Here is a 25,323-nt window from a genome sequence, read left to right as displayed (position 1 = left end):
GATAGTTTGCCATGATCTATCCAACTCTATTGTCGTTTCGTTAGTCCATTCCTGTAGCTTCCAAGGTCTAGGGTCTACTGTAAAGCATGTAACCCAAGTCTACTTCTATCTTTTACATACTCGTGCAGTCGTTGTTCACCTCACCTCATCGATCATGACTTGAACAGTTCGGAGAAGACTGTCCTTAGCTCCTCGAGGCTCTGGATCTGGTGGTCTCCCACTTGCTCAGGCGGCGGATTCGATATGGGCTCCACCAAATGCGCAGTCTTCCATCCGTACGCTTTTGCTCCAGCAGCGTTAAGACCTGAGTCATCTAGCCTTTGTCAGCTTTCTGGCACATGGTGGAGCGTAAGATGCCGCCACTCACCAACAAAATAACACTCCTCAGGATCCGTCACCCCGGCCTCCCTCATCGCCTTCGCATACATCTCAGGAGTAGGCTTGCAAAGTAACTTCTCCGCCCCATAATCACAGTAAGTGATCCCATCAAACAAATCCTCCACCCCCAACAGCTTCACCACCCGCCTGCCGTGCGTGACATACGCATTAGTAAACAGCCACAACTTTACCTTCTCCCGATCAACATCCTCCAGCAATTTGCGGAGCTTCGTATCCGGTTTGATGATGTCGTCCAAAGGCAATGCGTCATCGACTTTGGTGTTGTACTCGAGCGGATCGATTTTGTGATGGCGCACGAGACCTTCGATGGCGAGGCCGTAGTCTTTGTAGTAGCGTTGGTGGAGGTGGGCGGCGTCTTCGCGGGAAAGGGAGAGGTGGTGGACGAAGAAGTCGTCAATGAGGGTGCCCATGTGGTCGTGGATGCGGAGGTCTCTGCTGTAGAGGCCTGTGGAAAAGTCAGTCTTGCGTTGGGTATTGGTAATGAGATATCGGTGCCGTACAGTTGTCTATGTCAAAGAAAAACGTCTTCATCTTGTCGGCTGCTTTATGGCTGAGGGATGAGTATGGATGTTTTCTTGAGACTCCTTGGTGTATCAAAATTGGTCGACTTGATGAAGGCGCCGAGGTTCATCGTACACCAAACTGACGGACCACAATGCTTTGCCTCGTTATGTTCTGGAGTGACATTCTTGGTATCATCTTGACTTAACGTTGTTGTAAAACATTGGGTGGAAGAGAGTGAAAAGGTGGCGTCTTGCCAAGGCCTCGAATGAGCAGACGGCACGAAAAGCCTCCTGCATATGGACTTCTTTCTTTACGTACAGTCCCTATACAGTTCATGGCCCTCGTTGAACGATGAAGGCCTCGCCGTGGCCATCTGCAGCAGACCAGGCTAAGGGGACCGTCGAATCAACCACAGCACACTCACAAAATGGCTTGCAATCACGGCCCTCTCCCCTGAGCGCAACGTATGGAAGCCATGCACTGGGGCTAGCGATGTCTACAGCATGGCGAGTGTCGTTGTTCGCAGAGGCAGTGAGGACTATGCGAGACTACAAGTATAAATTTCTTATATCTAAAACCTCTTGATATGAGCCACTGGCCCAACATACTTCCTTCTGCCGCGCACGAGGTAGTCCAAGCTTGCGATCGCGAACACGCCGCCGAACATAACCTTGAATACGATGTTAGCAACGGCGCAAAGGAAAGGAATGTGTTCATCACTCACCACGCCCCAGTTCATCGTCGAGGGTTCTACCTCTGCTGTCACTGGGAAAAAGCTTATGATTCCTAAAACGCAAAGATGCTAAAGTCAATTGACAGCCCAAATCGAAGGGTCTGATCTCCAGCACTCACCTGAAAAGATGACGAAGAGGAAAGAGATAACATTCAGTGGCAGTCCGAACTTTCCAAGAGACCACCGTGCATCTGGGATGGACTGCCCACGGACACGCCTCAGCAATATGCAACCAACGCTCAATGCGTAGGAGAACGAGCACGCGCTGTTGAGGAGCGCGACGATGCTGTTGAATGCTGTCGAGCTGCCCAGGTTTATCAATGCAAGAATTACCAGAATGGTGAGCGAGAATAAGATGGCGTTGAGTGGGATCGGCGTGCCGATCGTCACAACCTGTCATACAATCAGCATCGTCCTACTGCGTGGCCTCTGATAACTGTACCTTCCGAAACCAGCCGGAGAAGGGCAAGCCACCGTCCCGCGCCAGGGACCAAGCCTGACGAGACGCCGCTGCCATGGCGTTCAGAGCAGTACAGCAGGTAAGGAGGAGCGGTATGCAGGCCATCACGGTAGCGCCAGCCTTGCTTCCGGTGGCCGCGTAGAAGACATCGACGAACAAGAACGGTGACTCCGAACTAATGACCGCCGTGATGTCCGTAATGCAGAAGCAGAATGTGATGATCATAACGAACCCCATCGCACCGTTTAGCAGAATGGTTCCCAGCATCATCTGATACAATGTCAGTTCATCAAAAGACTTTGCTTTTCACAGATGGTTCATTGCGATCGTTGGGCAATCTGCTTACCCGTGGTACAGCAAGCGAGGCGTTGTTGACTTCTTCGGACAGATGCACAGGAGCATCACTCCCTGGATACGGACAATGTTAGTCTTGGACCACAGTGACAACAAATTGGGCCCGGCTCTACGCAGCATACTCACCGACGAAAGCACCCGTTGCCGCAATTTGACCGACAATGCATGCCACACCAATCGATGGCCAACCTCCAAAGTTGGAGAAGCTTCCGAAGACGTCGCTTACCGGAGCCTTTGGAGCCATTGCCCACCTGAGTCTCGTTAGTCGGCTCCGCTTCCTGCGAAGTACTGCTTCATCCGGCCTTTGTACTAACAATGGAATGATAATGGCAAAGAATCCAAAGATATGAAGGCACAATATGAGGCCTTCCAACAGTGGCAACTTTCTCGCGCCGAACGTGTTAACAAGGGTACCGAACACACCGACGCCTATCATCAGGAGCGTGACATGCCAGGGCTTGTACACGAAGCCATCATGGTTGAGTGCTGCCAGTTGGAAGATCAGCGTGGCGCTGGTATAGGAGCCACCTGCGATGATCGCCTGCCATCCGAGCGCTGATAGCCAGCCGACGACGTAGCTCAAGAATCGTTGCTGGCTGGGAGGAGCCATTTCGGACACCCAGTCTGAGATCTTTCTTAGTGATTGCCAACAGGAAGGGAATAGCAGGCTTACGATACTGGCCTCCGCTTGTCGGTGACATGCTTGCCATTTCTGCCAGCGATAGGACGAGCGAGATGGTGAATATCCAGGTGGCTAAATACACCCAAATGGTACCGGCCAACCCTCCATTGATCAAGCTGAAGATTGAAGCCTGCAGTATCGCAATCCAGGTCGCCATGGTCACCGCAGCCATACCCAGGATCGAGAAGGACTTGAAGTTTCGCCGCAACTCCTGCGTTCTCCCCAGCCGCAACATGTCCAACGCATCCTCTCTGGTGCCGGTTGCGACGCCGGAAGCGTCGGTTTGACGGAGCTCATCGTCCCATTGATTGTCGACAGCTCGATGTTGCAGCTCGTAGATGTCGGCCTTACTTGGCTGAGACATCGAATTGGAGAAAGAATGGCCATGTACTTAGCAAAGTGAGGGGGAGGAAGACGCTGGGTTCTTCAAGTCGAGCAAGCCATGCCACCGACCTCTACGACAAACAAACGAATCAGCACCCTACGCCTTTAGCGGTCCTGCATCAACTGGGATCAAGCGACCTAGAGAGCCTCCGCGAAGTAGTGCCACTCACTGACTAGGTAACGCTTTACTCACTGTTCGCTTCCGCAAGAGCTCCTCAGCACGTTCAAGGCTTCGGCATCGGCATACGTTCTTTCTCTCTTTCTCTGAGACCCAGTCAGAGATCTCGACCCCAAGTTTGGGGCCCAAGTCTGGGGCATTGATATTGGCAGAAAGTGAAATGCATGGACAGTGAGGGGTTTGTCCGACCTTCAAGACAGTTTGGGACAGAGCAGTTTGCCTGATCTTGAATCAGCGTTTCCATTTGGAGACCACCATACCGGAAGAGTACAGACATGCTTGAGAGCTTCCACCTACCACGGCCGACCTCATCACGTTAAGCGATTGCATCAAGCTTATTAGACCACCTACCGGGAGCCACAGCCTATCGTCAAAGACCAGTATTCGCCCAATAGCTGTCCCTGCCGTCACCCTCGAGGTCCGATCCCGCCGGGACGCGACACAGAACAGCGCTAATGTGACTCTCATGCACGGCGGAAGAGCGCCCCGATCCTTGCTGGTTGTGATCGGCTGTGCGCTAGCGGCTGGCAGATTTGAATGCAGCTGTGCCTCCGACACCATCTTCCAACCCGTCGCCAAGAACAGTATCGATCCTCCGAAGGTGCCATATCGACGGGTCACTCCAACAGCGCTGCGACCGTCGCTTTCGCAGCGGAATATAGACGGATGTATCTGTGCCTACGAAAAGGTAGGTTGTCGAACAACACCAACCTCCATCAATTCATGGCCTGCTGCTGTCAGCCAACCGTATGTACTACGGAGTCTAAATCCACTCAATCCACGCAGCCTGCGCTCCCTCAGGTATCATGTCTGCTTCTGAGGGGCCTTCCGCAGTGCCGACATTGACACCCAGCACTGCAGTGAACAACAACGACCGTGGAGTTCAGGTACTGGTAGTCGCGCTGCTTTGTCTGACCTTCAGCACCCTCTTCTCACTCACCCGTCTTTGGATCCGATGGCCCTGGGTATCACTCGTTGGCAGAGACGACTCTTTGGCGGCGGTGGCATTCGTGAGTTCTCTCAGCTGTCTTCGCTTTAGGAGAGTTTGCTGAAGCCGTCCAGATTCTGAGCGTCGTTCAAACTGGCTTAATACTGAGGGCAGAAGAGGATGGCTTGGGTGAGAAGCTCGACAGGCTGCAACAATTCCGAGTGCAAAGTATCAATAAGGTCAGTCCAGCTGTCCACGAATTTTTAACGCGCTGACCTCGCCAGTTTGTCTATGCCCGTGACGTTCTGTTCATCCTGGCACTCGCTTTCTCGAAAGCCTCAGTGTGTCTCCTACTCCAGCGTTTCTCATCACATGGCACCCAGGCGAAGGCTGCCATGGCCATGATGGTCTTGTGTGTAGTATACAGCGTAGCGGGTGTATTGCTCGTGGCACTGCGAAACGATCTCAGCCATCCTTGGATGCCAGAGTCGTCCTTGCAGCATGCTATACTCGCTCAATGGGCGACCTGCAGCGTTCTCGGAAGCCTAATCGACATCAGCACCATGGTATTTCCAATATTTCTGGTTTGGGACCTGCAGATGGCCAAGGAGTCTAAGAGGAGAGTAGTAATGGGCTTTTTCATGCGCATGCCTGTCGTTGCTCTCTCCGTCGCTAGAGTGGTCGCTGTCTCGCGCCTCGATTATGCGGACTTCACCTTCTCGTATACGGTCGTCGAGATCTACACACAGCTGGAGCTTCACTATTGCGTGGCATCAGCCACCACGCCATGCTTGCATGTCTTCCTCAAAGGCTGGAACACCGGATATCTTGGGACGGCACTGGAAGAGGTCGATCAGCAAGCTTATGAGGAATGGGCCGACGCAAAAAGCGATGGAGCCTCATATCACATGACACCACTCCACACGAGCAAAGAGCACGAAAAGCAGACTTCAAGCACCCAAGGCACATCATTGCAGGGCGGGCATGGCATATCGCAGGCCGCTGCGCAACACAGTAAAGCTGGGCAGAAAGATGCGGCGAGGGATAGCTCACAACAAGTTATTGTGGTCAGAACAACAGTCGATGTCGACATAGAATGAATGATACCCAGCGCCTAGTGTTGCAAATACATCTGAGCCATGCGAATAGCCGTCAGCATTGGATCACATCTCCGTTCTCTGGCTTTCGCTTGCGAACTGCATTCGCTTTCGGCTCACGCCTCATTGCAGTGCCTTTGACTTCTCCGTCATGGACGATCTCGCTATGCACGTAGAAGTCGAAACGCTTGTAGAGCAAGTTCCCTAGGCATGTTCAGCAGGACTACTAAACTGCTGGGTTTTGGTGAGGTTGATCACCTTCAGGGCTCGCCTCTATCCAACCTGGAAGAGAAAGTAGATCGGCCAGATCGCAGCCCCATTGCATCATCATACTGGCCACTCCTCGACGTCTGTATTCGGCAGCACTGAAACAGATGTGTAAATCTGAGTCTAAATGTCAGTGTGCGCCGCAACTATTGTGAACAGTTACTTGCGTATGAACGGTCCGACGTTCTCCTTGAGCCTCAGCTCATTCATGGGCTCCAGTATCGTTCGAGTGAGTTCTTTGGCTTCCTCATCCTCGATCCAAGTCGGGACTTTGTCCGTACCATGTGGAAGTGCGCTGGTCGAATACAGCTTCCAGTTCGAGGCAGCGACAATCTTACCGCTCTCAACATCATTGACCTTGATCCAAATGTCGCTCGGGTCGGTGCGCATCTCTTCCATGTAGTAAGCCGCCACTTTTGCGATGTCGTCTCGCGAGTAGCACCCCATGAAGGCCCGACGTGCAAAGTCCGGGAAGGCATCGTACTGCAGCTCAACCACTTCGGGGATATCTTCAACCTTGGCTCTCGAGAGCACGAACGAAGAGGCGTCTGCGCACATCTTCGAAAGCTGCTGATAGGTGCCAGGGTATCGAGGTGTAAGTTGCCGTTTTTTAAAAGCGCATGCCTGGAAGAAGTACTTCTGGGATCTTCACCATTTGCTGGAGCAGCAGCTGCAGGAGTTTCTCGCGGCCAGGCAGGCTAGTGTGGAAGCGCCAGACCAATATGCATACTACTGTACCGTACCGTCTTGATGTGCTCTCGGCTATAAACTGTCGACGATACTGCTTCGTCCGAGGGTTAATCTTGCAATGGTCCTTTCACTACTCATACCGCCGCCTAGCCGGCTACCTGTAGCCGTCGATTGCGTGCAGCGCCTTTGGATCATGCCAGCGGTGTTGGAGTCGAGATGGACTGGAAGGACCTCGCTAGACTAAACGCCAAGGCGGGCCGAAGTCGACTTGAATCTCCTTTGCGCCTGCACTTCTTCATCGCTCTCTGCAGCAACACAACCGTCCACCATGCGATGATACCGCGCATGGCTGTACACGAGGGCATGAATGGCACTGTGCCATTGTCTGCTGATGATGATCAGCTTCTCACTGAGCTGAACCGCCTGAAAGACGCGGTACTCGAAGGCCACAGTACCCTCGCACTACCCTCTGCTGCTATTGAGCGGCTCAGGGCGGCGTTGCTTGCGCCAGACGCACCTTCGAACGGGTTCTCAGCGCCACAGACAAACGCACTCGCCAATGGTTCGGCGTATGCCACTAACCAGACGCAGCCTCAGAAGCCTTCATCATTTTCACTGTCTCATTCTTTGCCTGGGCTGCAAAAAGCAGCTGCCCCATCTGCAAGCGATGCTTCTCAGGTATACGGCACGAAGCCGTCCTCGGCTGCAGGACTAGATCCTATCTTCCTGGAAAAGTCAGACAGTCTTGTAAGAGCAGAAGGACAACTCAAGCGCCAGCGGCTCGATCGCGAACTGCAGAATCAGGTGGACCACGGCAAGCAGAACTCGCGTGACAGGGAGCATGGCGTAGAAGCATCTTCGTCGATTGATGTCGACGCTGTGCTCGCCAGCGCGTTGAGACGCGTCAAGCCTGTGTCAGGACTGGAAGCGAATGATGCCGCGAGTAGTTCCTTCGATGAGAACGATTACTACTCCAGTCAAGTTCAAAGTGACTGGTCCTCTGAAGCTAGCTCCAAGAACGGCTCTGACAGAGCTGCAGATTCCTTCACTGCCGACTTCGAGCGTCTTGATGGCGCGCCGCAACCCTCATCTTCTCGACCCAAGCAGACAGCTAGCTCTTCTGCCCGGCCTGCACCTCACTCCGCGCACAATGTCCCCCGTGCTGAAGCGGATGATGACATGTATGATCCTGAAGACGGCGAGTATGATGACGATGTCTACACGCCGCCAGACCCGCCAGCTATCGGTCACTCTCAAGCGTACGAAGCACCCGTGGCTAGTCAGCAGCGTTTCCCCGTAGAGCGCGAAGACTCCGATTACGAGCCTGGAGAGATCACAGCCGGCACCGAGCCCGAAAAGATCACAGCCGACAACGTCATTTCCACCCAGCTTCGGTCTCAGAAGCCAGCCCCGGCGCCCAGGCAAGTGCCTATCATCCGCAACCATCTCACGCACATTGCAGCACCTCAGCCGAACCGTGTGTCGCCACTCGCGACGGCTAAAGCTTCCAACTATGAACTCGAATTGGTCAATGGCTCTCCTCAAGTCGTTCAGAAGCCGCAGCAATACCCAAAGTATGTCCCTGCGCGACAGTCATCAGCTTCTCCCCCGGTCCCAGCCAACATTAGCAACGGCAAGAAAAAGAAGGCCAAGAAACGGAAACGTGAACCTGAACCCGCCGGCCGCAGCAAAAAGCGAAATCGGCAGAATGCACCAGAGTCTGCAGCAAGGCCAACTCAACAACAGGAGCCTTACATCAAGGACGAACCGGTGTCACCGCCCCCGTTCAATGGGATGGTAACCCATCCCGGCTATGGCCAACCGCCTACCTATCAAAGGCCTCCAGAACTCGACTTGGTCACACCGAGACAGGCTCCTCTGTCACAATATAGCTACGAACCTCCTCGTTCTGGCTTGAGGTATGAGTATGGCCAGCCGGCCGGCTCAGCGGTGGTGCGCGTTGGATCTCCAGCTCTCCACCGCCCTGTGCAGAGGGATACACAAGATCTTCGCAGAGTTGCCAGCATGCACTATGCGCAACGACCGGCTTCTCCTCCAGCAGCAGCATATTCGCCTGTGGGACCATATCAGCGTCGGACTTCTTCGATGACATACGGTGATTCACGCGTGCCTCACGCTGGGCAGTACCACGAATCTGTTGTCCCGTCAACTTTTGCAGAGCAACCAAATGCAGCGCCAGTGTACTACGAGAGTTCGGACCGCTCGCGCTCCCCGCCTCGATACCCAGAGTACCAAGACCCGTACGCTCAGTCAGAGCCAAGCACAAACATGATGCCTCCACCTGACGCAGCTCCGAAACGCATCATTGTCGACCAGTATGGCAATAGGTATATGGAGGCTGGTCCGGCGCCAGCTCAACCGCAGCCGCAGCCGGCACGCTATGCACCGTCCCGGGCCTCAATGGCGCCTATCGAGACTCGACCATACCCGGAGATGACCGTTGAGCGTGCACCAAGTCGAGCATCAGTTGCGTACGCTCCGCAGCCACCGCAGACTGTTTACTATCAACCAGCAGATCGTGGCATGCCACCGCCTCCATCCAGACGACAGCCAGAATCGCAATACGCTTACGTCGATTCCAACGGGGTCAGCGTTCGAGAGTATCTCAACCGCCCTGCAGCAGAGCCTCCGCAGTACGCACCACAGCCGACATCTCCTGTGTATCAGCAAGTTCGAGCATACGACCAGATGCCACCACCACCGGCGCCACCAGCGAGAAATGACACTGCGCCCGCCTACGCACCAAGCAGGAGTTACAGTGTTGTTCCGGAGGAGCCACAGTATCTGCCAGCATCATACGTTCGACAAAGCAGTGTAGCACCAATACAATATGTCCGTCAGGAGCCAGCGCCGGCTCCACCTCGCGCAGTCAGTGTCATGCCGCCGCCTGACTACCGCATGTCAGCCCAACCAGCGCCCCAGCGCACCTACAGCCAGGCTCCTCCGCAAAGTGTACGATATGTGGACCAGTATGGGAAGGAAGTGTATCCGCAGCAGGTCAGTCAGGTGCACTATCAGTGATGGAGGACTTGCTGGGTTTTTCGCACTGTCAGCTACGCCTGTACAGCGAGGAAACACATCTGCCGTGATTAACAGGCTCTAGTGGCATGTTATCGGGAGCGTGTACAAAGTCAGTGTAGCATTGCGCTTCGACCTGAGGCGTGTATAATAATTGTTTCGAGCTTGGCGCACGCTTCAGCCTGTATCACGTTCTCCAGGTTTTGAAACAATTGCAGTTGCTTTAAAGAACCAACCACGCATCAAAGGCGTGCAGCCGTGATAAGGAAAGCAAAACATGTGCCCTGACAAAATGCTCTTGGCCATCGACCACCTCAGATTAGCGAGCTATCTTACTGTGGGCCCAATACCCGAATGTCGAGGACATGAGCCGCCTTGTCAGCCGCCTGGCCGTCGACCTTATCTCGGGCAAGGTACATCGTCAGCGGACCGATGGACCTTGCGCAAGTCTCTGCGACCTTATCTGCCATTTTCATCAATCTACGCCCAATCCACGTTCACCCTTCGACACGCCTGGCGGTTCATCGTGGACTGCCATGTCGCCTGAACTCCACAATGACCTGCTCTTTCGAGCAAGGCCTGCGCTCGGCGGCGTTGTGGCTTACTGCTTACTAGGAAGGTGACCAGCCGCCAGGGTGATACTGGGAGAATACGATGAAGAACCCTCGCCAGTATAAAACAATGGAGCAGTCCGCCGGCAATGATCGGCGCTCTGCCTTCAGCTTTGAGTGCCTCTCTACTCAGCCATGCCAGGAGATATGGGCCGCTTGATCACCTTTCTCACCTTGGCGGTTGCGCCTCGCATTTGGGCGGCCACAGTACAACTCACCGGACAGACCGTTTACCTGGCTGGAGTGGCCTACTACCTCCCGCCGACCCCTGTGACTACGATACAAGGCAATACGGCGCTCGGGCAGAAAGCGCTAAAGGAAGGATTGCTCCCTATCGCAGTTGTTACAGATGACTCGGAAGATAGCCACTTCGATTGCCAGAGCGCCGTCTCAAAGTTCAGTGCTGTGGACGATGTCTTCACGGAAGCCTTCGCGGGCAGCATATACGTACAGGCCACGGGGAGCACCGCATCCAACGCCACAAACAGTACGATATATTCTGTCAATGTAGCGGCGAATGCTGCAATACCCGAAGGACCCTACTTCCTGTCATCCAGCGGAGAAGTCTACGAGGCGTGGCGACTGTATACCGACTTTGCCGGTGCATTCACCGAGACGTTAGTCGGGGCCAACGGCGACACGTTCGGTGTGCTTCCAGCAAACATTGCAGGCCAGCAGCTAGCCGTGGCCGTACCCTCGAGACTCTACTATACGAAAACGGCCGAGAAGCCGCTTGCGGGAGTACGTCTTGGCATCAAGGACATTTATGATGTTGCAGGAGTTCGCACCAGCAACGGCAATCGAGCCTGGTACCATCTCTACCCTCCAGCCACTGCAAATGCACTTCCTGTGCAACGTCTGGTCGACGCAGGTGCTATCATTGTCGGAAAGATGAAGACCTCGCAGTTTGCGAACGGTGAACAGGCCACTGCGGACTGGTAAGGAGTCAACGGGTAAAACCTTTGCATGTCGTGGACGCTGGCTAACCCGTTATCTGTACGTAGGGTCGACTACCACAGCCCGTTCAACCCAAGAGGGGACGGATACCAGGATCCCAGCTCCTCCTCATCCGGCCCGGGCGCCGCAGCTGGAAGTTACCCGTGGCTCGACCTTACGCTGGGCAGCGACACAGGAGGGTCGATTCGTGGACCTTCTGAGGTACAGGGACTGTACGGTAACCGACCTAGCCATGACTTGGTAGCTCTGGACGGCACGATGCCTTTGTCTCCGCCTCTCGATACTGCTGGATTCTTAACCCGGGATCCCCTGTTGTGGGCTGAAGCAGCGAAGGCCCTTTACTTGTACAATGTCACCATCTCCCACTCATATCCCAAGCAAATCAAGCTGTATGGCTTTCCGAAGAAAGTGTCCGAGCCTGGAGACGATCTTCTGCTTGACTTTGTCTCGAAGATTACAGCGTATTTGGGTGCAAATACGACAAACTACGACGTGGAGAGAAGCTGGAGGAGAACTCACCCGGCGAACACAAACCCTAGCATCTCTGACTATCTGTAAGCTTACGACTGAGGCTTTCCCAGCGTCAGCAGGATACTGCTGACTGTTGTCAGGAACCTAATATACCCGATTCTTATCTCTAAAAACCAAGTCGATCTCGTCCGCGAGCCATTCTACGAGGATTATGCCGCAGCTCATGATGGCCGCAAACCTTTCGTCGACCCCGTATCGCTCGCTCGCTGGGCCTTTGGAGATTCATTCCCTGAGTCTGCGGTCGCTAAACAGAATGCGAGGCGGGAAATCTTTGCAGATTGGTTCGCCGAGCACGGCCTCGCGCCTGACCCAGATACCTGCAGCGATAGCATCTTGCTCTACGTTGGATCGCAAGCCAGCATAAACTACCGCAATCAGTACATCAGTGCTCCTGTTGCGCCGTATGGATTTGGGATTAGTAGAGTATCGCCGTTTTGGGGTGGTCCGGACTTTGTGCTGCCGAGTAAGCAACCTTATTCTCTATCATTTCGAGGCGATGCTAATGGGTGTACTGCGGCGTAGTTGGGCAAGCATCCTATCGCTCCGAAATTACAAAGCACAAGGAGTTCCTCCCGGTTACCGTCGATATTATGGCTGCGCGAGGGTGCGATGGGATGATATTTGGCCTTGTCCAGGTACGTCGTTGATGGGTACAGCCATGATTTCGTTCGTGATACCAAGCCTTTTGCTAACCCATTCGATCTTCTCTCCTGCAGGACTTGGTAGAACAAGGCATCCTCGAGCCTTCTGTTGCAGGACAGAGTAATGTTGGTGGCGGTGAAGTGCTATTCAAGCGTGCAAGCCAGTAGTCACTACTGTCATAGAGCTACTCACCGGACTTATTGTCTACATATTCCATATCCCCTGGCTCAACAAAGCCGCTATTCCTGCTTGACAGACAACACGTCTATCTGCTTCCATTGCCGTATCTCACCAGTCTCGACAGTATCTTCGATATCTCAATACCAACTTCCGTGGAAGACCTTCCAGGTTCTCGTTTTTTGTGGCTTGACGTCACGTGCTCTGAGCTTAAGTTATCCAAACCTCACCTGCTGGCTCGCTCGGATTACCTCTACACAACCACACTGTACACCCACCATCGTTTTTCTACCCACCATGCCCCGGCATTTCGAGGAGGGCGCTTAGATTTCATGCCTTCACGCGTCGACTGATCTTCCTTGCGCCAGACGTCTTTCTTTCCATGCTCTTCTGTTCCACGCAAGCAAAACCGTCCGCTTCCAGCACCGGGCGAGAGTGTCCTCGAGGCCGCGATGCATCGCATCACTTCCAACCGACTCACCGCCTCGATCGGCTTCTCCAGAGGACCCCATGATGGCAGACAACTTCCGCATGATCTGTCCATCGCGCCGCCACCTCCCGCGAAGCGCGGTCTGGCCGGCAACGCAATGTCTCCCAACCCAGCAGTGGCCGGGCACAACGTCAACCTGTCCTTCAACGTTCCATTCAACTCGAACCTGCCAGGGCCGGACAAGGAGGACATTCTGTACAGCAGCATGAACGCGGAGAAGAAGTGGACGCATCCGGAGGGGGCGGCAGAAGATACGCCCAACCATGCCCTGCCGGTACACACGAGGAATGTAGAGGCGTTAAGGAGCTTGTGCAGGCAGATGAGTGAGAGCAGTGGGGAGACAGTGCAAGCCACGGTGACATCCTCGAAGCCGAAGCCTATACCCGGCATGCAGCGGGGACCGCTCACTGCGTTGGTCACCAACGTGTGTATCTCTGGTGATGCGGAGGTGGTGCACAAGATGCGTGCGAAGATTCTGATGGAGACGCCAATAACATTGGTAAGAGACCGAGGGCTGGAATCATCCCGAGTTCTGTAGCTGACATGGTGATAGCGGTGTGAGAGCTTCGACATTGAACGAGAGATCATCTTTCCGAAAGACCAGGAGGGCCCAAGAGAAGCAATACTTCAACATATGGACGAAACTGCACAGTTGACAAAGGCCGACATCTTCCTGCTCGAGCCGAAGTCAAGGCGGAAGGACTCGGACTCGATCAGCTTTAACAACGCTCTCGACAAGAGTATGGACAACAAGCTGCGGATACAGGTCTATGGCGATATGGAGGGCGCGGAGAACGCAAAGACTCGACTGCTCATCATGATTGACAAGCTTCTGAACCGACATGTGGACTCGATGCGATTGGAGTTGACTCTCCACAATCTTCTCGCCGGCCGCCACAGGAGGAATATCAAGATGATCGAACATGCCACTGGATCCGCCATCTACTTCCCGCCTCTATTTCCGACCGTCTTTGGTAATGGCACGTTTGGCGCAGTTCGCATTCGGGAGAGAGACGAGATCATTATCACGGGCGAGACCATGGATCAGATCATGCAGGCCAAGCAGAGGCTGCATGATCTTGTCCTCCACACGAAGAACTTCATAAAAGACGTGCAGATCACCACCAGCAAGGTCGACTACATCCTGCTTGAGAGACTGGACAAGATCCGAAAGATCATTGAGGCCAACGGCTCCTACGTCTTGTTCCCGCCTCTCGGAAATCACAGCGGGCTACTGCGGGTGCAGGCAACAGATATATTGAATGTTGAGAGGACCGTTCGAGAGATCATGGGACTGGCTGGGCAGTTCTACAGTGCCTCGTGGTGGTTGACCTCCCCGGACCAGGCGCAGCGTCAACCGACGTCCTCGGACATTCGGTCTATGTTGCCAGACATTTGTATCAATTCGGGCGCCGAAATCACCTTCGAGAAGCTTAACTTCCACATCAACGGGAGCGACGACTCTGTCAAAGCTGCGATGGCTATCATCAATACGCTGCCATTTGTCAAGAAGGCGCAATCAACTCTCCGGGTCAAGGTTGAGCTTGCGAACGAGCACAAGGAGTTCGTGAGCGGCAAGAAGAACGGCAAGATCAACAAAATCATGAGCCAAAGCAATGTTCAGATCGTTTTCGACGGCTTCAACGAGTACAACTTCTACATTGATGTGCGAGGCGCACAATACGAAGCGACGAAGAATGGCCTGGATCTCGTGGAGCTTGAGATGCCGGCTTCGATCTCGTTCCATGTCCCGGATCAATACCACAAGAGAATCATTGGCATTGGAGGTCAGCACATCCAGCGCATCATGAAGAAGTACTCTGTCTTTGTTAAGTTCTCGAATGCAATGGACCGCGGTGGCATTGGCAAGGACGACGATGATATAAAGGTCGACAATGTCATTTGCCGCACCCCTGCTCGCAATGCAAACAGTCTTGAGCAGGTCAAGCAAGAGATCATGGACATGGTCGAGAAGGTCGATGCGGAGTTCGTCTCTGAGCACGTGCCTGTCGATCGGCTCTACCATCGCGAGCTGATTTCTCGGATGCCGGAGATTGAGGATCTTGAGAAGAAGTGGAACTGCAAGGTGACGTTTCCTGGCGCTGAGCAGGCGAGCGACATCATCACAGTTTCTGGGCCTGAGTATCAAGTCCCACAGGCGGTGGATGAGTTCTTGGTGAGTCCTGTATGGAACAATGTATGCTACAGTAGATGCTAACGACTGAGCAGGGCATGGTTCCAGAAACTCATGAGATCGAGTTCCCGACCTCCGACGAGCTGCGCAATTATCTCTCATCTGACGAGTTCAGCAAAGATACTGCACAGAAGCTGAAGGACCAGTATGTCGTCGAGGTCGAAGTCCATGAGCCACGAAAGGAGAAGCAAGGTGACGTGGAAGTCACGGTCGAGAAGATGGTCCTCAGCTACACCCGCAACAACGCAGGTGGTCTCAAGGATGCCATCGACTTCTTGCTTCTCCCACTTATTGGCCGTGGGCTGGACTCCAACACCGTCAAGGGTGCCATTCCGCGACCAAAGTCGGATTCCTTCGAGGACAACATGCCGTTCTTCGAGTCGAAGCTGTTGCAGCGTGCTGAGCCGGCAATCTCGACTGAGTCTCCTACCCGTGGCAGCTTCGCAGATGACAGCAACAGCCGCTCTCTCTTCGACAAGCTTCGCAAACCTGGCAGCATGTCGTCTTTCAGCTCTTTCATCGAACGTCGACGCAAGAACGGCACCAACTCGCCAAGCTCCTCGCTGTTCATGCATGCGTCCAACAATGCCTCGAAAGCCTCCCTTGTCAGCATGGAGTCGCGCGACTCTGGCTATCGCAACCCCTGGAACGATTCCGGCATCGATCTCGAGCACGACTCCAACCACAGCAACCACGGCAACGGCTGGGGCTCCTTTGGCACCTCCGGAACCCGCCCAAGCACCTCCTCCAACTCACTCTCCGGCGCCTTCGAGAGCAAGTTCCCGTTCGGCGTCAACGGCAACGCATCCTCCAGCTCTCTCAACACGCCGATGATCCCCGGCCTCGGCATGATCAACACCAACGGCGGCGATGTCACTCCAAGATACGACACTCCGCCACGCTCCGCCAACGGCCTCGCGAAAGAACCCTCAACAACCGGCGGCGCCGAGGACCCCTCTGCAGGCCAACCCGCTGCATCTACCAGCCGCCCCTCTTCCTCCTCCAAGGCGGCAACGAACGCTACGACTTCCACTCCTTCTTCGTCAGGATACCCGGCCCCTATTGGGCCTCCGCGTTAAAAAAATGGCGTTTTTGTGAACTTCTGATTTTTGATGTGCTGGTGTAAACGGAAATACCCACGTGCAAGGATGCTGTTTGAAACAAACTTGATAAACGGAAAAAAGCGAGCTCTCCTGTTGTCTGTTGTACTGCAGATATGGATCTTTTTTGATGAACTACGGGTGTGTACGGTGTGTGCTCGGCAAAGGGAAAAATGGAGAATCGGGAATATACCACTTTGCGATGCCCATGTTCTTGGGCGGGATTTGGGCAATGGGTGGTGTTTTTTGATTTTGAGTGGGTTTCTTTCGACTTGCGGGTTGTCCGCTGGGGTGAGAGCTCAGCGGTAGATAACGCTTACTTGGAACTGCTTTGTATGAGAAGGACGTGTTCCACAACCATTTTATCTGTCTCATTCCTATCGACAGTGAAAGCGGCCCGCCAGGGACCTGTGAGCCATGTAAAGGACCTTCTCACAGACAACGACAGCCCACTGATGAGAGTGTTGTGGCATTTTTGGCCGCAACCTCGTGTCGGGGAAGACTGCCATGTGCCCGGTCGGCCGCTGCCACTGTCTTTGGCTTGCCTATGTGAAAACGATACCGCCATCCACCAACTGCGTCTGCCCCGTCACGAAATTGCTGTCCTGACTCGCCAGGAAAGAGACCAGCTTCGCCACGTCCTCTGGCTCTGAAGGCCGTCCGAGAGCAGTGAGCTCCTTCACGTAGTGGTTCATGACCTCGCCTTCTCCTTTGCCTGACTTCTTGCCGATTTCGCTGTCGATCTAAGGTGAAAGACGTCAGCTTTCTCTCGTTTCTGTACCAAGGGAGGCTGGTGCAGTGCCGCTACTACATCTTGACAAGCGAGGCAGAGTGAAAGCGGCCCAGCTGGCATATTCGGCTGTCTTCTCCGGGGTCCAAATGAGATTGGAGAGGCCACATCACTCCTGTGGGCAGGCCCTCTTGTCTGTGAGAAGATCCTTCACACCTCTCGCTCTCTCTGTCCCCGGGTCAAGCCGCCGACAGCAAAAGGGGCCAACTAGGTCAGAGTGAGCTGTGTGAAGTCAGCTGTTTGAAATGGATCCTCTCACAGACCAGGACAGCTTGTCGGTGATAGTGATGTGGCCTTTTCAAGAACATTTGGATCTCGGAGAAGACTGCCAGGTGTGCGGTGGGTCTCTTTCACTGTGCCTCGCTTGCCTAGACCGATTCGATGGCTTGGAGAGGTCACGTGACCATTTCAGCCACCAGGCTCTCGAAGTCTCCCGGGTCTAGGACATAGCAGCGACCCATTCCACCTAGATTGACGCACCAATTTCCACATGGGCGTGTCCACGATCCCGGGGGCGTAGGTGTTGCACTGGTAATGGAGAAGAGTGGTTAACGATTGGTTGCGAAGCAGGTAAAAGAGCGTCTTACGGTGATGTTGTGCTCCGCAAGCTCCATAGCGTAGGCTTGATTCATACCTCGGACTGCCCACTTAGTAGCAGAGTAGTGGCCAAGGAGTGCGAAGGCTTTGAAGCCGACGATGCTGGATGCCTGTACCATGTTGTCAGTCGAAGTTTACTCAACGCCAAGACTTCGTCCGACGTACCGCAATCAGCTTCCCAGGAGCGTCCTTCTTACAGTTACCCTGCTTGATCATCTGTTTCGCTGCAGTCGAATAGCAGTTGTGTACACCCGTAATGTTGACCGACATCATCTTGGAAAAGTCGTCTTCCGTGAGATCGAGCATGCCCTTGACCTGGGCAATGCCTGCGTTGGCGACCCTGCCACCACCTATCAATATAGCTCACTGCCATCTGCTTGTAGTTTTGTCTTCGTACATGGTGTTCAGCGGGCCAAGCTTATCCACGCTGGTCTGCACGATCGACTGCACATCGCTGATCTTTGAGACGTCTCCCAGAGCAATGCATGCTTTGCGGCCCTTGCCTTCGATCTCTTTTGCGACTGCTTGGGCGACCTCTTCTTGACCTGGAATGTCGTTCACGCAGACATCGTAGCCGTCGTCCGCGAGGCGGAGGGCTATCGCACGTCCGATGCCACGGCCTGAGCCAGTTACGATGGCTGTCTTGCTGTGTTGCTGTTGTTAGGGACGTCTTTAGAAGAGCATTTGGCTGGATGTAGGATTGTTCTTGCTGGTGGCCGGAGAAACGTACCCCATTGTGCTCGAAGACGCTGCGGGAAATTTACGAGAAGGAAAGGGTGTTATGAAAGAACTTGAAGACTGGTAGGACGCAAAGGAAAGGTATGTACAGCAGGAAGACGGCAGGAAGGAGACCCTTATACTTGACCGGGCTCTTGGTGGTTCTTAAGGGAGCTAATGGACTAGACAATGTGCACCGAGGAGTACGCTTCGGCCTATGATTGTCTGCATTCGCCCGCATCGCTGGCACTCGGCTGAGCGGCCGTCGCGGGGTGCTTAGGAACAGGTGGAGTAATCGTGGTGAATCGTCCGGTGGAGAGCTCCAGTTCAAGACCGAGTCAAGAGGAGTTGGAGCTGTGGGAGCCCCAGGGCGTGACGTCGAGCGGAACGTTCCGCTTCGAGATGGCTTTATGAGTGCGACGCGACGGGACGCGACCTGATGTACATATCAAAGTAAAGATAAAGATGTCACGACAAGGAGCCTCTCGAGATGTGGAAGAACTCGAGAAAATCGAGCAACAAATCACCCTTACACTTCAAGAAATCGACAGCAACTTCAGCAAAGCGCATCGCATCGTCACCAGCAGCATACTACCCATCGTCGAGCAGTATGCGAAGCACAGCAGCAATGTCTGGGAGGGCTCCAAGTTCTGGAAGCAGTTCTTCGAGGCTTCGGCCAATGTGTCGCTGTCAGGCTACGAGGAGGCTCCGGAGGAAGATGTAACACACACCGAAACGACTTCGACGAATCTGGAGACGCCAACGGATCACGGAGAATATATGCAGGCCGGCGCGCAGGAGCAGGAGGATGACGAGGATGAGTTCTCGGTGGACTCGCCTACGCAAGTCACGGGAGTACAGTCGACACCCAAGATTGGGTCTAGCAGGAAGACGAACAGCAAGGCGGCCGCTTTCAGGTCCCCCTCTCCGCGCAAATACACCGGGAAGAACCCTCTCGCTACGGGTAGTTCAGAAGGTCCGAGTACACCTCGTCCGCGCACTGGTGTTGGTGCCCAGTCATCGCCTTTCGAGCCAGAGTCGGCAGCATACGTACCTTCGACCCAACAACGAGGCAACAATGACCCTCTGATGCACCGCATCCTGGACAAGAACTACCGCATCCAAGCCACGCCCCACACCCAGCGCCGCCAAAGACCTCAGCCGACTCAAAAGCAAACGCCTGCAACAGCCACAAAACGCATGCCATGGGACGATTCGCCTCAATCATCTCCAGACCTCCCCGCCCCTCAACTCCGCAGCGATCTCTTCTCACCGGCCAAAGCCGCCGCAGCGCCTCGGACCCCAGGCGTCTCAATCCTGACTCCAGCGCGCAAGACCGGCCACGCAGCTCCAACCACCTCCACCGGACGCCAGCTCTTCTCACCGCAGGACAAAGCCTACAGCACCACCAAGACCCACACGAGCCATAACATTTTCTCCAGCGACGACTCAGACGATGATGATGATGGCTACGGCGACATGAGCCCGCCGAAAACGATGCAATTCCACGTCCCGCAGAGTCGGCTCATGCAAACGCCAGCGCGGGAGGCGAGCAAGCGGATTGTGGATGATCTACTGTTGACTGCTGGCGCGGACGATACGGACGATATTGAGGGGATTGATGATCCGAGTGTGGTTGATGAGCCGAGTCCGAGTGTGGTGAGGAGGGCTTATGAGGACGATACGTTTTAGAGTATGTAGTACGACAAGGATCTAATGTGTCTCCATGAACGTATTGATCATCATAAGCCAGATCAGTCCCACGGAAATACCATCGCGGCTACCAATTCAAATGCAGACTTGGATGATCGTGAAAATTGAGTGAAGGAAGAGGACGTAAAGTTGTAATGTAAGTGTCAGTAGAATGAAGTGAACTAAATGCAGTATGTGCAAGTGCGCTGGGTATCTTATCATACAACCATCCCTCCTTCTCTGCTTCGCCTCAACACCATGAACGAGCGAGCCATCAGCGTCAATTAATAGTCTGTCCTGTCGAACCAGCTCCCATCAAAATAATTTTCCCTCAAGCAACAACACGCAAGAAGCTCAGCAAACAGGACGGAGACACTCTCAAAACGTCCAAATGATCATAATCATACAGCGGCATGCACTTCCAGCCGTCAACTCCCCGTCCCAAACGAGAAACTCCGACGCAAATGAACAAGTGATGCAATTAATGCAAGTTGGTTGGGGGTATCAAGCGTTGGTCGCGCGCTTGCCGCGCAATCGATGTTGTTGGTGGTCCCGTGAAGGCAATGAGGCTCTAGTTCGCATCCAAGGAAAATGGAAAAGGTCGCAGCATGACAATGCATAGTCGTGCTGAATGTGGTGTGTGAGTGGGTATCAATGCTGTTGTGTAAATCAAGGAAAAGGTGCAAGTGTATGACGGCGTGTGCCTCCAGATCCAGCGCGGCCAGTCGGAAACGTTGTCGAGACAAGACGCCAGATTCTGGCGAAAACGGGTGGATCGATCATCTGCAAGGAAAAGAGAGGTACAGGCGTTCATGCTGTGCAACCAGCACGCGGAGCCGATTGCACAGCAGCTGCAGCTGCAAGGTCGTGTGGGGTTGATTGATTGATGGAGAGGTGTGGCAGCTTTTCGTGCAGCCTGGATTTGCTCGGCCCAATGAGCTGCGAGCTCGACAAACGTCGGTGGCACACCACTATTGTCTGGCTCTCTCTTATCGTTTTATCAGCCAGTCGGTGTCGGGTGACCTTGCTGCTGCTGGTGGTCCTCGTATTGCTGTAATGGCACGAAGCGTGCGGTGTCAGCTATACCAGGGTGGGCCGAGAGCGACGGGATGCGGTTGGCGAATTGATACGACTGGGCGGAACTCGGCAGGCCGGTTGCAGGCGAGGCGCTGAGGTAGGTGTGCGGATAGTCCCATGATCCGCGAGTGGCAGAGAGGTCGGAGGAGTAGTGCGCCGAAGGCTGGTGCCATGATGTCGTCTCGTGAGTGGCCGACGTGGGCACAGTCAAACGCAGATCTGATGGTGGACCTGCTGACGGCCCGATGCCGAGTCCTGTAGGTCCCATGGCAGGCAGTGCATATGCGCTAGTGGCCATGTTGGCTGCGTACGCGTTGCCGTGGGATGTCGCAGAGCTGGACGTCGAATGTGGTGATGCAATTGGCCGTGAGTGAGGGTGCTCCAGACCGATCTCTGAGGCTCTCGACGCAGAGTAGCTCGAGGAGCTTGCGCCTGCGCCGGGAGTGTGCAGTGCGCCGGCGGTGGACGAGTAGCTTGCGGACTAGCGGCACGATCAGCATGCATGCAAACTTGGATGCACATCATCCATGACTTACATATTTGCCAATGATCTTCTTCAGCGCTCCAGCCAGGATGCGCCACGGAAAGACCTTAACGTCCTTCTCGATATTCCTTGGTTTGGGGTTTGGGAACCCCATGATCAGCTTGAAGAATCCCTCACTGTCAGGCTTGGTCTTCGAGACAGTCGCCGGCCGGAAGCCCTCCAAATTGCGACGGATCCGGTTCTTCTCCTCCACCGTGAAGCGGACTGCGACAAGGGACTCCAGCAGTGAGATGGTGTCCACGCTGGTGACGTAACACTCATGCCTCTCCTCCCACCAGATACAGCTGACACAGATGCTGTTCGGAATCCGGTCTTCGAGAGTGACCGGCTCGAAGTTCGCCGTGATGACACTGCCCTCTTGCTTGCGACGGAACTGAACGAGTCGGCGTCCGGTCTCATGCTCGGTAGGTGTCCATTTGTCTGCCATCGAGTTGAGGTCACCTTCGATCTTGAGCACCGCCTTTGTGTTTGCCAGGTACATAGCATGCGGGTTGAACTGTGAAGCCGAAGTTGTGCTTGCTGGCGTTGTTGGTGATTGCTGCAACGTTGATGTCCTGATAAGAGGTGGATTGATGGTCGGTGAGGCCTGAGCCAGACTCCTAGTACCAGCCGCCATCGTCGCTGTCGATGGGCTGCGCGTCACGGACTGCATGTGCGGCATGTAATTCCATGATGGGCTTTGGGTGCTGTGGTAGGACGGAGCAGGCTGTGGAGCGTAGTACTGCTGAGCCGAAACACGCGGGAGTGCATAGCTCTGTTGCACCTCTGGAACGCTTAATCGACGTCCTGAAGAGTACAGATCTGGAACGCTTGGTCGTCGAAAAGGCGAGGCCGAATGAGCAGCGCTTGATGGCCCGGCAAGATGTTGGAGAGACTGCTTCTTCGTTGGTGAGCGGCGAGGAGATGCTTCAGGCGAGAGTTTGCGCTTCTTCTGCTGAGCTGGAGGGGACAAGACCGGATACAGAGGCTGTTGATCCAGGTATGTGAAGCTGCCAAACTCGAAAGACGTAGGCGACCAGGTAACAGGGCTCTCGTCGAAGGTCAGAGTCAACGGGACTTGCGGAGATGGTGAGGCCGTGGGAGTGAGAGGAGGTGCGTCCACGGTGAGTGCATAATGGTACGGTTGGCCATGCTGCGTCGTCTTCGTCAAAACACTCTGGCTTTCGCACCGCCTTGGCCCGAACATAATCATCGGTGTAACTTGCGGCAGATCCAAGTCGTAGACAGATCGCAGGTAGACGGTAACTCGCGTACCTCGTTGTCCTTGATTCGGTGAGTAGGATGTTATTTCCGGCAGTGGACGGGAGGCAGTCTCAAGATATGCAGGGTAATGGACCTGCTGGTTGTGGTAGTAGGCTGTGTCATGTGAGGCATACGTTTGGGCCGCGGGATGTCGATTGTATGCGGCCACGGAGTGTGGCAGCCCAGATGGAACCTCCGCCTGAGTCGTTACATAGTCGTTCGTATAGGTCGGATGGGCAGCGAAAGCGGAATAGCCTTGCCCGTGTTCGGGTCTTGTGCTCGTTGGATACTCTGCATGCGTCACCGACGTTAGTCATCTGCCATGTTGCCTGCTTTCACATGTCCAAGTGTCGTCGATTGGTGTGGGAGCCGCCTCGGAGGTGGCACGGCCGACCTCAGGCAGCACTCGACTTGGTCGCAAGGCAGGAGTGAGGGGCGGTTTTTCGACTCACCATACACATCGTCGTAATGCTGCTTGTTGTCGTAGTCCGACATGGACAACAGCACGCTCCTTGGATCTGGATGGGCCAAGGGCCCGGCGTCGCTGCAAGCCTGATAGCTTTCAACGAGTGATACTGGAATGCCGCAGTCTTCATCAACGACCACAAACGTCTTGCTGTCCCTTCGCGCTCCCTGCCCAACCTGAGTCAGCGAAATCGTGGCTGAGCTCGAAGGCAACAGTTGTGATCGTTCCCGGTGACCTCGTAAAGGCCGAGTATTGCAAAACGTGAGAAACGACGCACCTGGTGACGCATACGCCTGGAGTCTGCCAGCTTGACGAAGGATGACTTCGGTCAAACAGTGAAGCGGAAGACGGAGGCAGTCTCCTGCAACTTGTACGACGCAGATATGATCAGGCGTAGTTGCTGAAGCAATGCAAGGTTAGACAGGGGTGCTGATTTCGAACGAACGCTTGATCCGTGCAGTCAGGCGGCTACCCGTACGAGACATGCAGAAGACAAAGAATCGCTTTGATGTGAGTGTCAGATTTCCTGCTTCCTGGTGGTCCAGATGCACGATTGCGATTTAGCTGCGCTCGCAGTCGTTCGCAGCAGATTGCAGGGTTCTTTCCGCTGCTCGACCCAGTGCACCGGCGGCCTCGCTACTGCGCGTCTCCGAGGCCAATCTCCAACCCGGTGTCAACCCAACACCTCTGTAGCGACGGTATTTTGGGCGAGACGAAACCAATTCCTGATCGATATCAGCTGATGATACAACAGGTAAGAAGTGCTGTGACCCCAAACTGCTAAAACTGGATCCGACGTCAACAGACAAAGGGATGTTGACTGATTCGACATTGCAGTGGCTGAATCTGCCGCGCTCCAAATCGTTTCCATAACATCGGTGGTTTCTCGCTTGGCATTGGCACAGCGCGATTTCAAATGCCTCAATCAAGCAAGCATGCAAGGAAATTCGATAAGGGAGCACTCACAGGTGGATCGATCGGTCAACAGACGATGAGTTCAGGCTCAGCCGTCGGTCCTCTGACTTCTGCTTGCTGAGTGCGTTGATAGTACAAGTCACGAGTCCGGGCAGTCGACCTTCGGGATGCCGTCTCGTGGACACCGCCGCCGAAACGCCTTTGACAGACCCGACCGCTTCCGAGATCGTGGCCGTCGACAGCAGTCACCTTTGACTATGGCCTGCTCAACAATGGCTTTTGTCTGGCGGCAACGATCGTTTGCCTTGCAGATCCGGATCGAAGCGCCAGGCGAGGTGTGTGTCGTAACCGGGCGGTGGGGTTGTATACCTGAATGCACCCAATGTGTCGGTGTTCGTGGAGTCAAAACTGGAGTTGTCTCAGAATGTCTCGTAAATCCTTCGACGAACGTTTCAAGGTGACCGCAAGGTCAAATGGGCGTGGGCTGTCGACAGTAGAGTTGAAATATGTCGACCTCAAGGACGGTAGGAGGGCGGTCCAGACGGTTATCAGGTGCGTGATAAACAAGATGCCGATCTATGCAATGTGAGAACGAAGTGCTTGGAGAAGAGGCCATCCACACAGAGAGAGAACCGGATCCAGCTGCTGTGACTGGCCAAATGACGCAAACTTAGAACGACGCCTTATAGCGGCGACGAGGGTCTAGGGAGTGGGAGGCACATCCCCAGAGCAGCCATATCGGTGGAGCGAACCCATCTGTCTGTTTTTAGGGCCGGGACAGACAGGCGCCACCCTTGTCGGATGTACCCATTAGGAAGCTTATGAGCTAGAGGCTGCTATCAGATGCATTCAATACGTGGCCTGTC

At 54.4% G+C, this 25,323-nt stretch overlaps 10 protein-coding genes across 10 annotated transcripts; 5 read left to right on the top strand and 5 right to left on the bottom strand.

Annotated features, from left to right (window-relative positions):
• Positions 1-152: 152 nt before the first annotated feature.
• SDT1 (suppressor of deletion of TFIIS) lies at positions 153-809 on the bottom strand (the record flags this gene model as incomplete). The annotated part of the gene is made up of 2 exons (XM_064797988.1): positions 153-313; positions 368-809. The coding sequence occupies 2 exons, from the start codon at positions 807-809 to the stop codon at positions 153-155; spliced, it is 603 nt and encodes a 200-aa protein (XP_064664222.1).
• A 665-nt stretch (positions 810-1,474) lies between these two features.
• On the bottom strand, positions 1,475-3,496 carry LTR77_000722 (uncharacterized protein; the record flags this gene model as incomplete). Its single annotated transcript, XM_064797987.1, has 8 exons — positions 1,475-1,573; positions 1,628-1,689; positions 1,756-2,029; positions 2,079-2,366; positions 2,443-2,504; positions 2,577-2,701; positions 2,765-3,074; positions 3,124-3,496. The coding sequence occupies 8 exons, from the start codon at positions 3,494-3,496 to the stop codon at positions 1,475-1,477; spliced, it is 1,593 nt and encodes a 530-aa protein (XP_064664221.1).
• Positions 3,497-4,649: 1,153 nt separating this feature from the next.
• On the top strand, positions 4,650-5,722 carry LTR77_000721 (uncharacterized protein; the record flags this gene model as incomplete). Its single annotated transcript, XM_064797986.1, is given in 3 exon segments — positions 4,650-4,704; positions 4,719-4,861; positions 4,907-5,722. The coding sequence occupies 3 exon segments, from the start codon at positions 4,650-4,652 to the stop codon at positions 5,720-5,722; spliced, it is 1,014 nt and encodes a 337-aa protein (XP_064664220.1).
• Positions 5,723-5,945: 223 nt separating this feature from the next.
• Positions 5,946-6,544, bottom strand: LTR77_000720 (uncharacterized protein; the record flags this gene model as incomplete). Its single annotated transcript, XM_064797985.1, has 2 exons — positions 5,946-6,084; positions 6,150-6,544. 2 exons carry the CDS (start codon positions 6,542-6,544, stop codon positions 5,946-5,948), a joined length of 534 nt encoding a protein of 177 aa, XP_064664219.1.
• Positions 6,545-7,021: 477 nt separating this feature from the next.
• On the top strand, positions 7,022-9,718 carry LTR77_000719 (uncharacterized protein; the record flags this gene model as incomplete). Its single annotated transcript, XM_064797984.1, has 1 exon — positions 7,022-9,718. The coding sequence occupies one exon, from the start codon at positions 7,022-7,024 to the stop codon at positions 9,716-9,718; it is 2,697 nt and encodes an 898-aa protein (XP_064664218.1).
• A 743-nt stretch (positions 9,719-10,461) lies between these two features.
• On the top strand, positions 10,462-12,623 carry LTR77_000718 (uncharacterized protein; the record flags this gene model as incomplete). Its single annotated transcript, XM_064797983.1, has 5 exons — positions 10,462-11,264; positions 11,331-11,837; positions 11,895-12,277; positions 12,337-12,449; positions 12,531-12,623. The coding sequence occupies 5 exons, from the start codon at positions 10,462-10,464 to the stop codon at positions 12,621-12,623; spliced, it is 1,899 nt and encodes a 632-aa protein (XP_064664217.1).
• Positions 12,624-13,085: 462 nt separating this feature from the next.
• On the top strand, positions 13,086-16,396 carry LTR77_000717 (uncharacterized protein; the record flags this gene model as incomplete). Its single annotated transcript, XM_064797982.1, has 3 exons — positions 13,086-13,622; positions 13,677-15,299; positions 15,353-16,396. 3 exons carry the CDS (start codon positions 13,086-13,088, stop codon positions 16,394-16,396), a joined length of 3,204 nt encoding a protein of 1,067 aa, XP_064664216.1.
• Positions 16,397-16,962: 566 nt separating this feature from the next.
• LTR77_000716 (uncharacterized protein) lies at positions 16,963-18,539 on the bottom strand (the record flags this gene model as incomplete). The annotated part of the gene is made up of 6 exons (XM_064797981.1): positions 16,963-17,160; positions 17,688-17,735; positions 17,795-17,914; positions 17,970-18,144; positions 18,202-18,450; positions 18,535-18,539. 6 exons carry the CDS (start codon positions 18,537-18,539, stop codon positions 16,963-16,965), a joined length of 795 nt encoding a protein of 264 aa, XP_064664215.1.
• Positions 18,540-18,986: 447 nt separating this feature from the next.
• On the top strand, positions 18,987-20,213 carry ASK1 (DASH complex subunit ask1; the record flags this gene model as incomplete). The annotated part of the gene is made up of 1 exon (XM_064797980.1): positions 18,987-20,213. One exon carries the CDS (start codon positions 18,987-18,989, stop codon positions 20,211-20,213), a length of 1,227 nt encoding a protein of 408 aa, XP_064664214.1.
• Positions 20,214-21,213: 1,000 nt separating this feature from the next.
• LTR77_000714 (uncharacterized protein) lies at positions 21,214-23,571 on the bottom strand (the record flags this gene model as incomplete). The annotated part of the gene is made up of 3 exons (XM_064797979.1): positions 21,214-21,771; positions 21,827-23,367; positions 23,529-23,571. 3 exons carry the CDS (start codon positions 23,569-23,571, stop codon positions 21,214-21,216), a joined length of 2,142 nt encoding a protein of 713 aa, XP_064664213.1.
• Positions 23,572-25,323: the final 1,752 nt, after the last annotated feature.

The sequence above is a fragment of the Saxophila tyrrhenica genome, assembly GCF_035928015.1.
Source record: "Saxophila tyrrhenica strain CCFEE 5935 chromosome Unknown scaffold_1, whole genome shotgun sequence".
In the NCBI taxonomy this organism is placed as follows: Eukaryota; Fungi; Ascomycota; class Dothideomycetes; order Mycosphaerellales; family Extremaceae; genus Saxophila; species Saxophila tyrrhenica.
The sequence above is the reverse complement of the archived record's forward strand: the minus strand, read 5'-3'. Positions and strand labels throughout refer to the sequence as shown.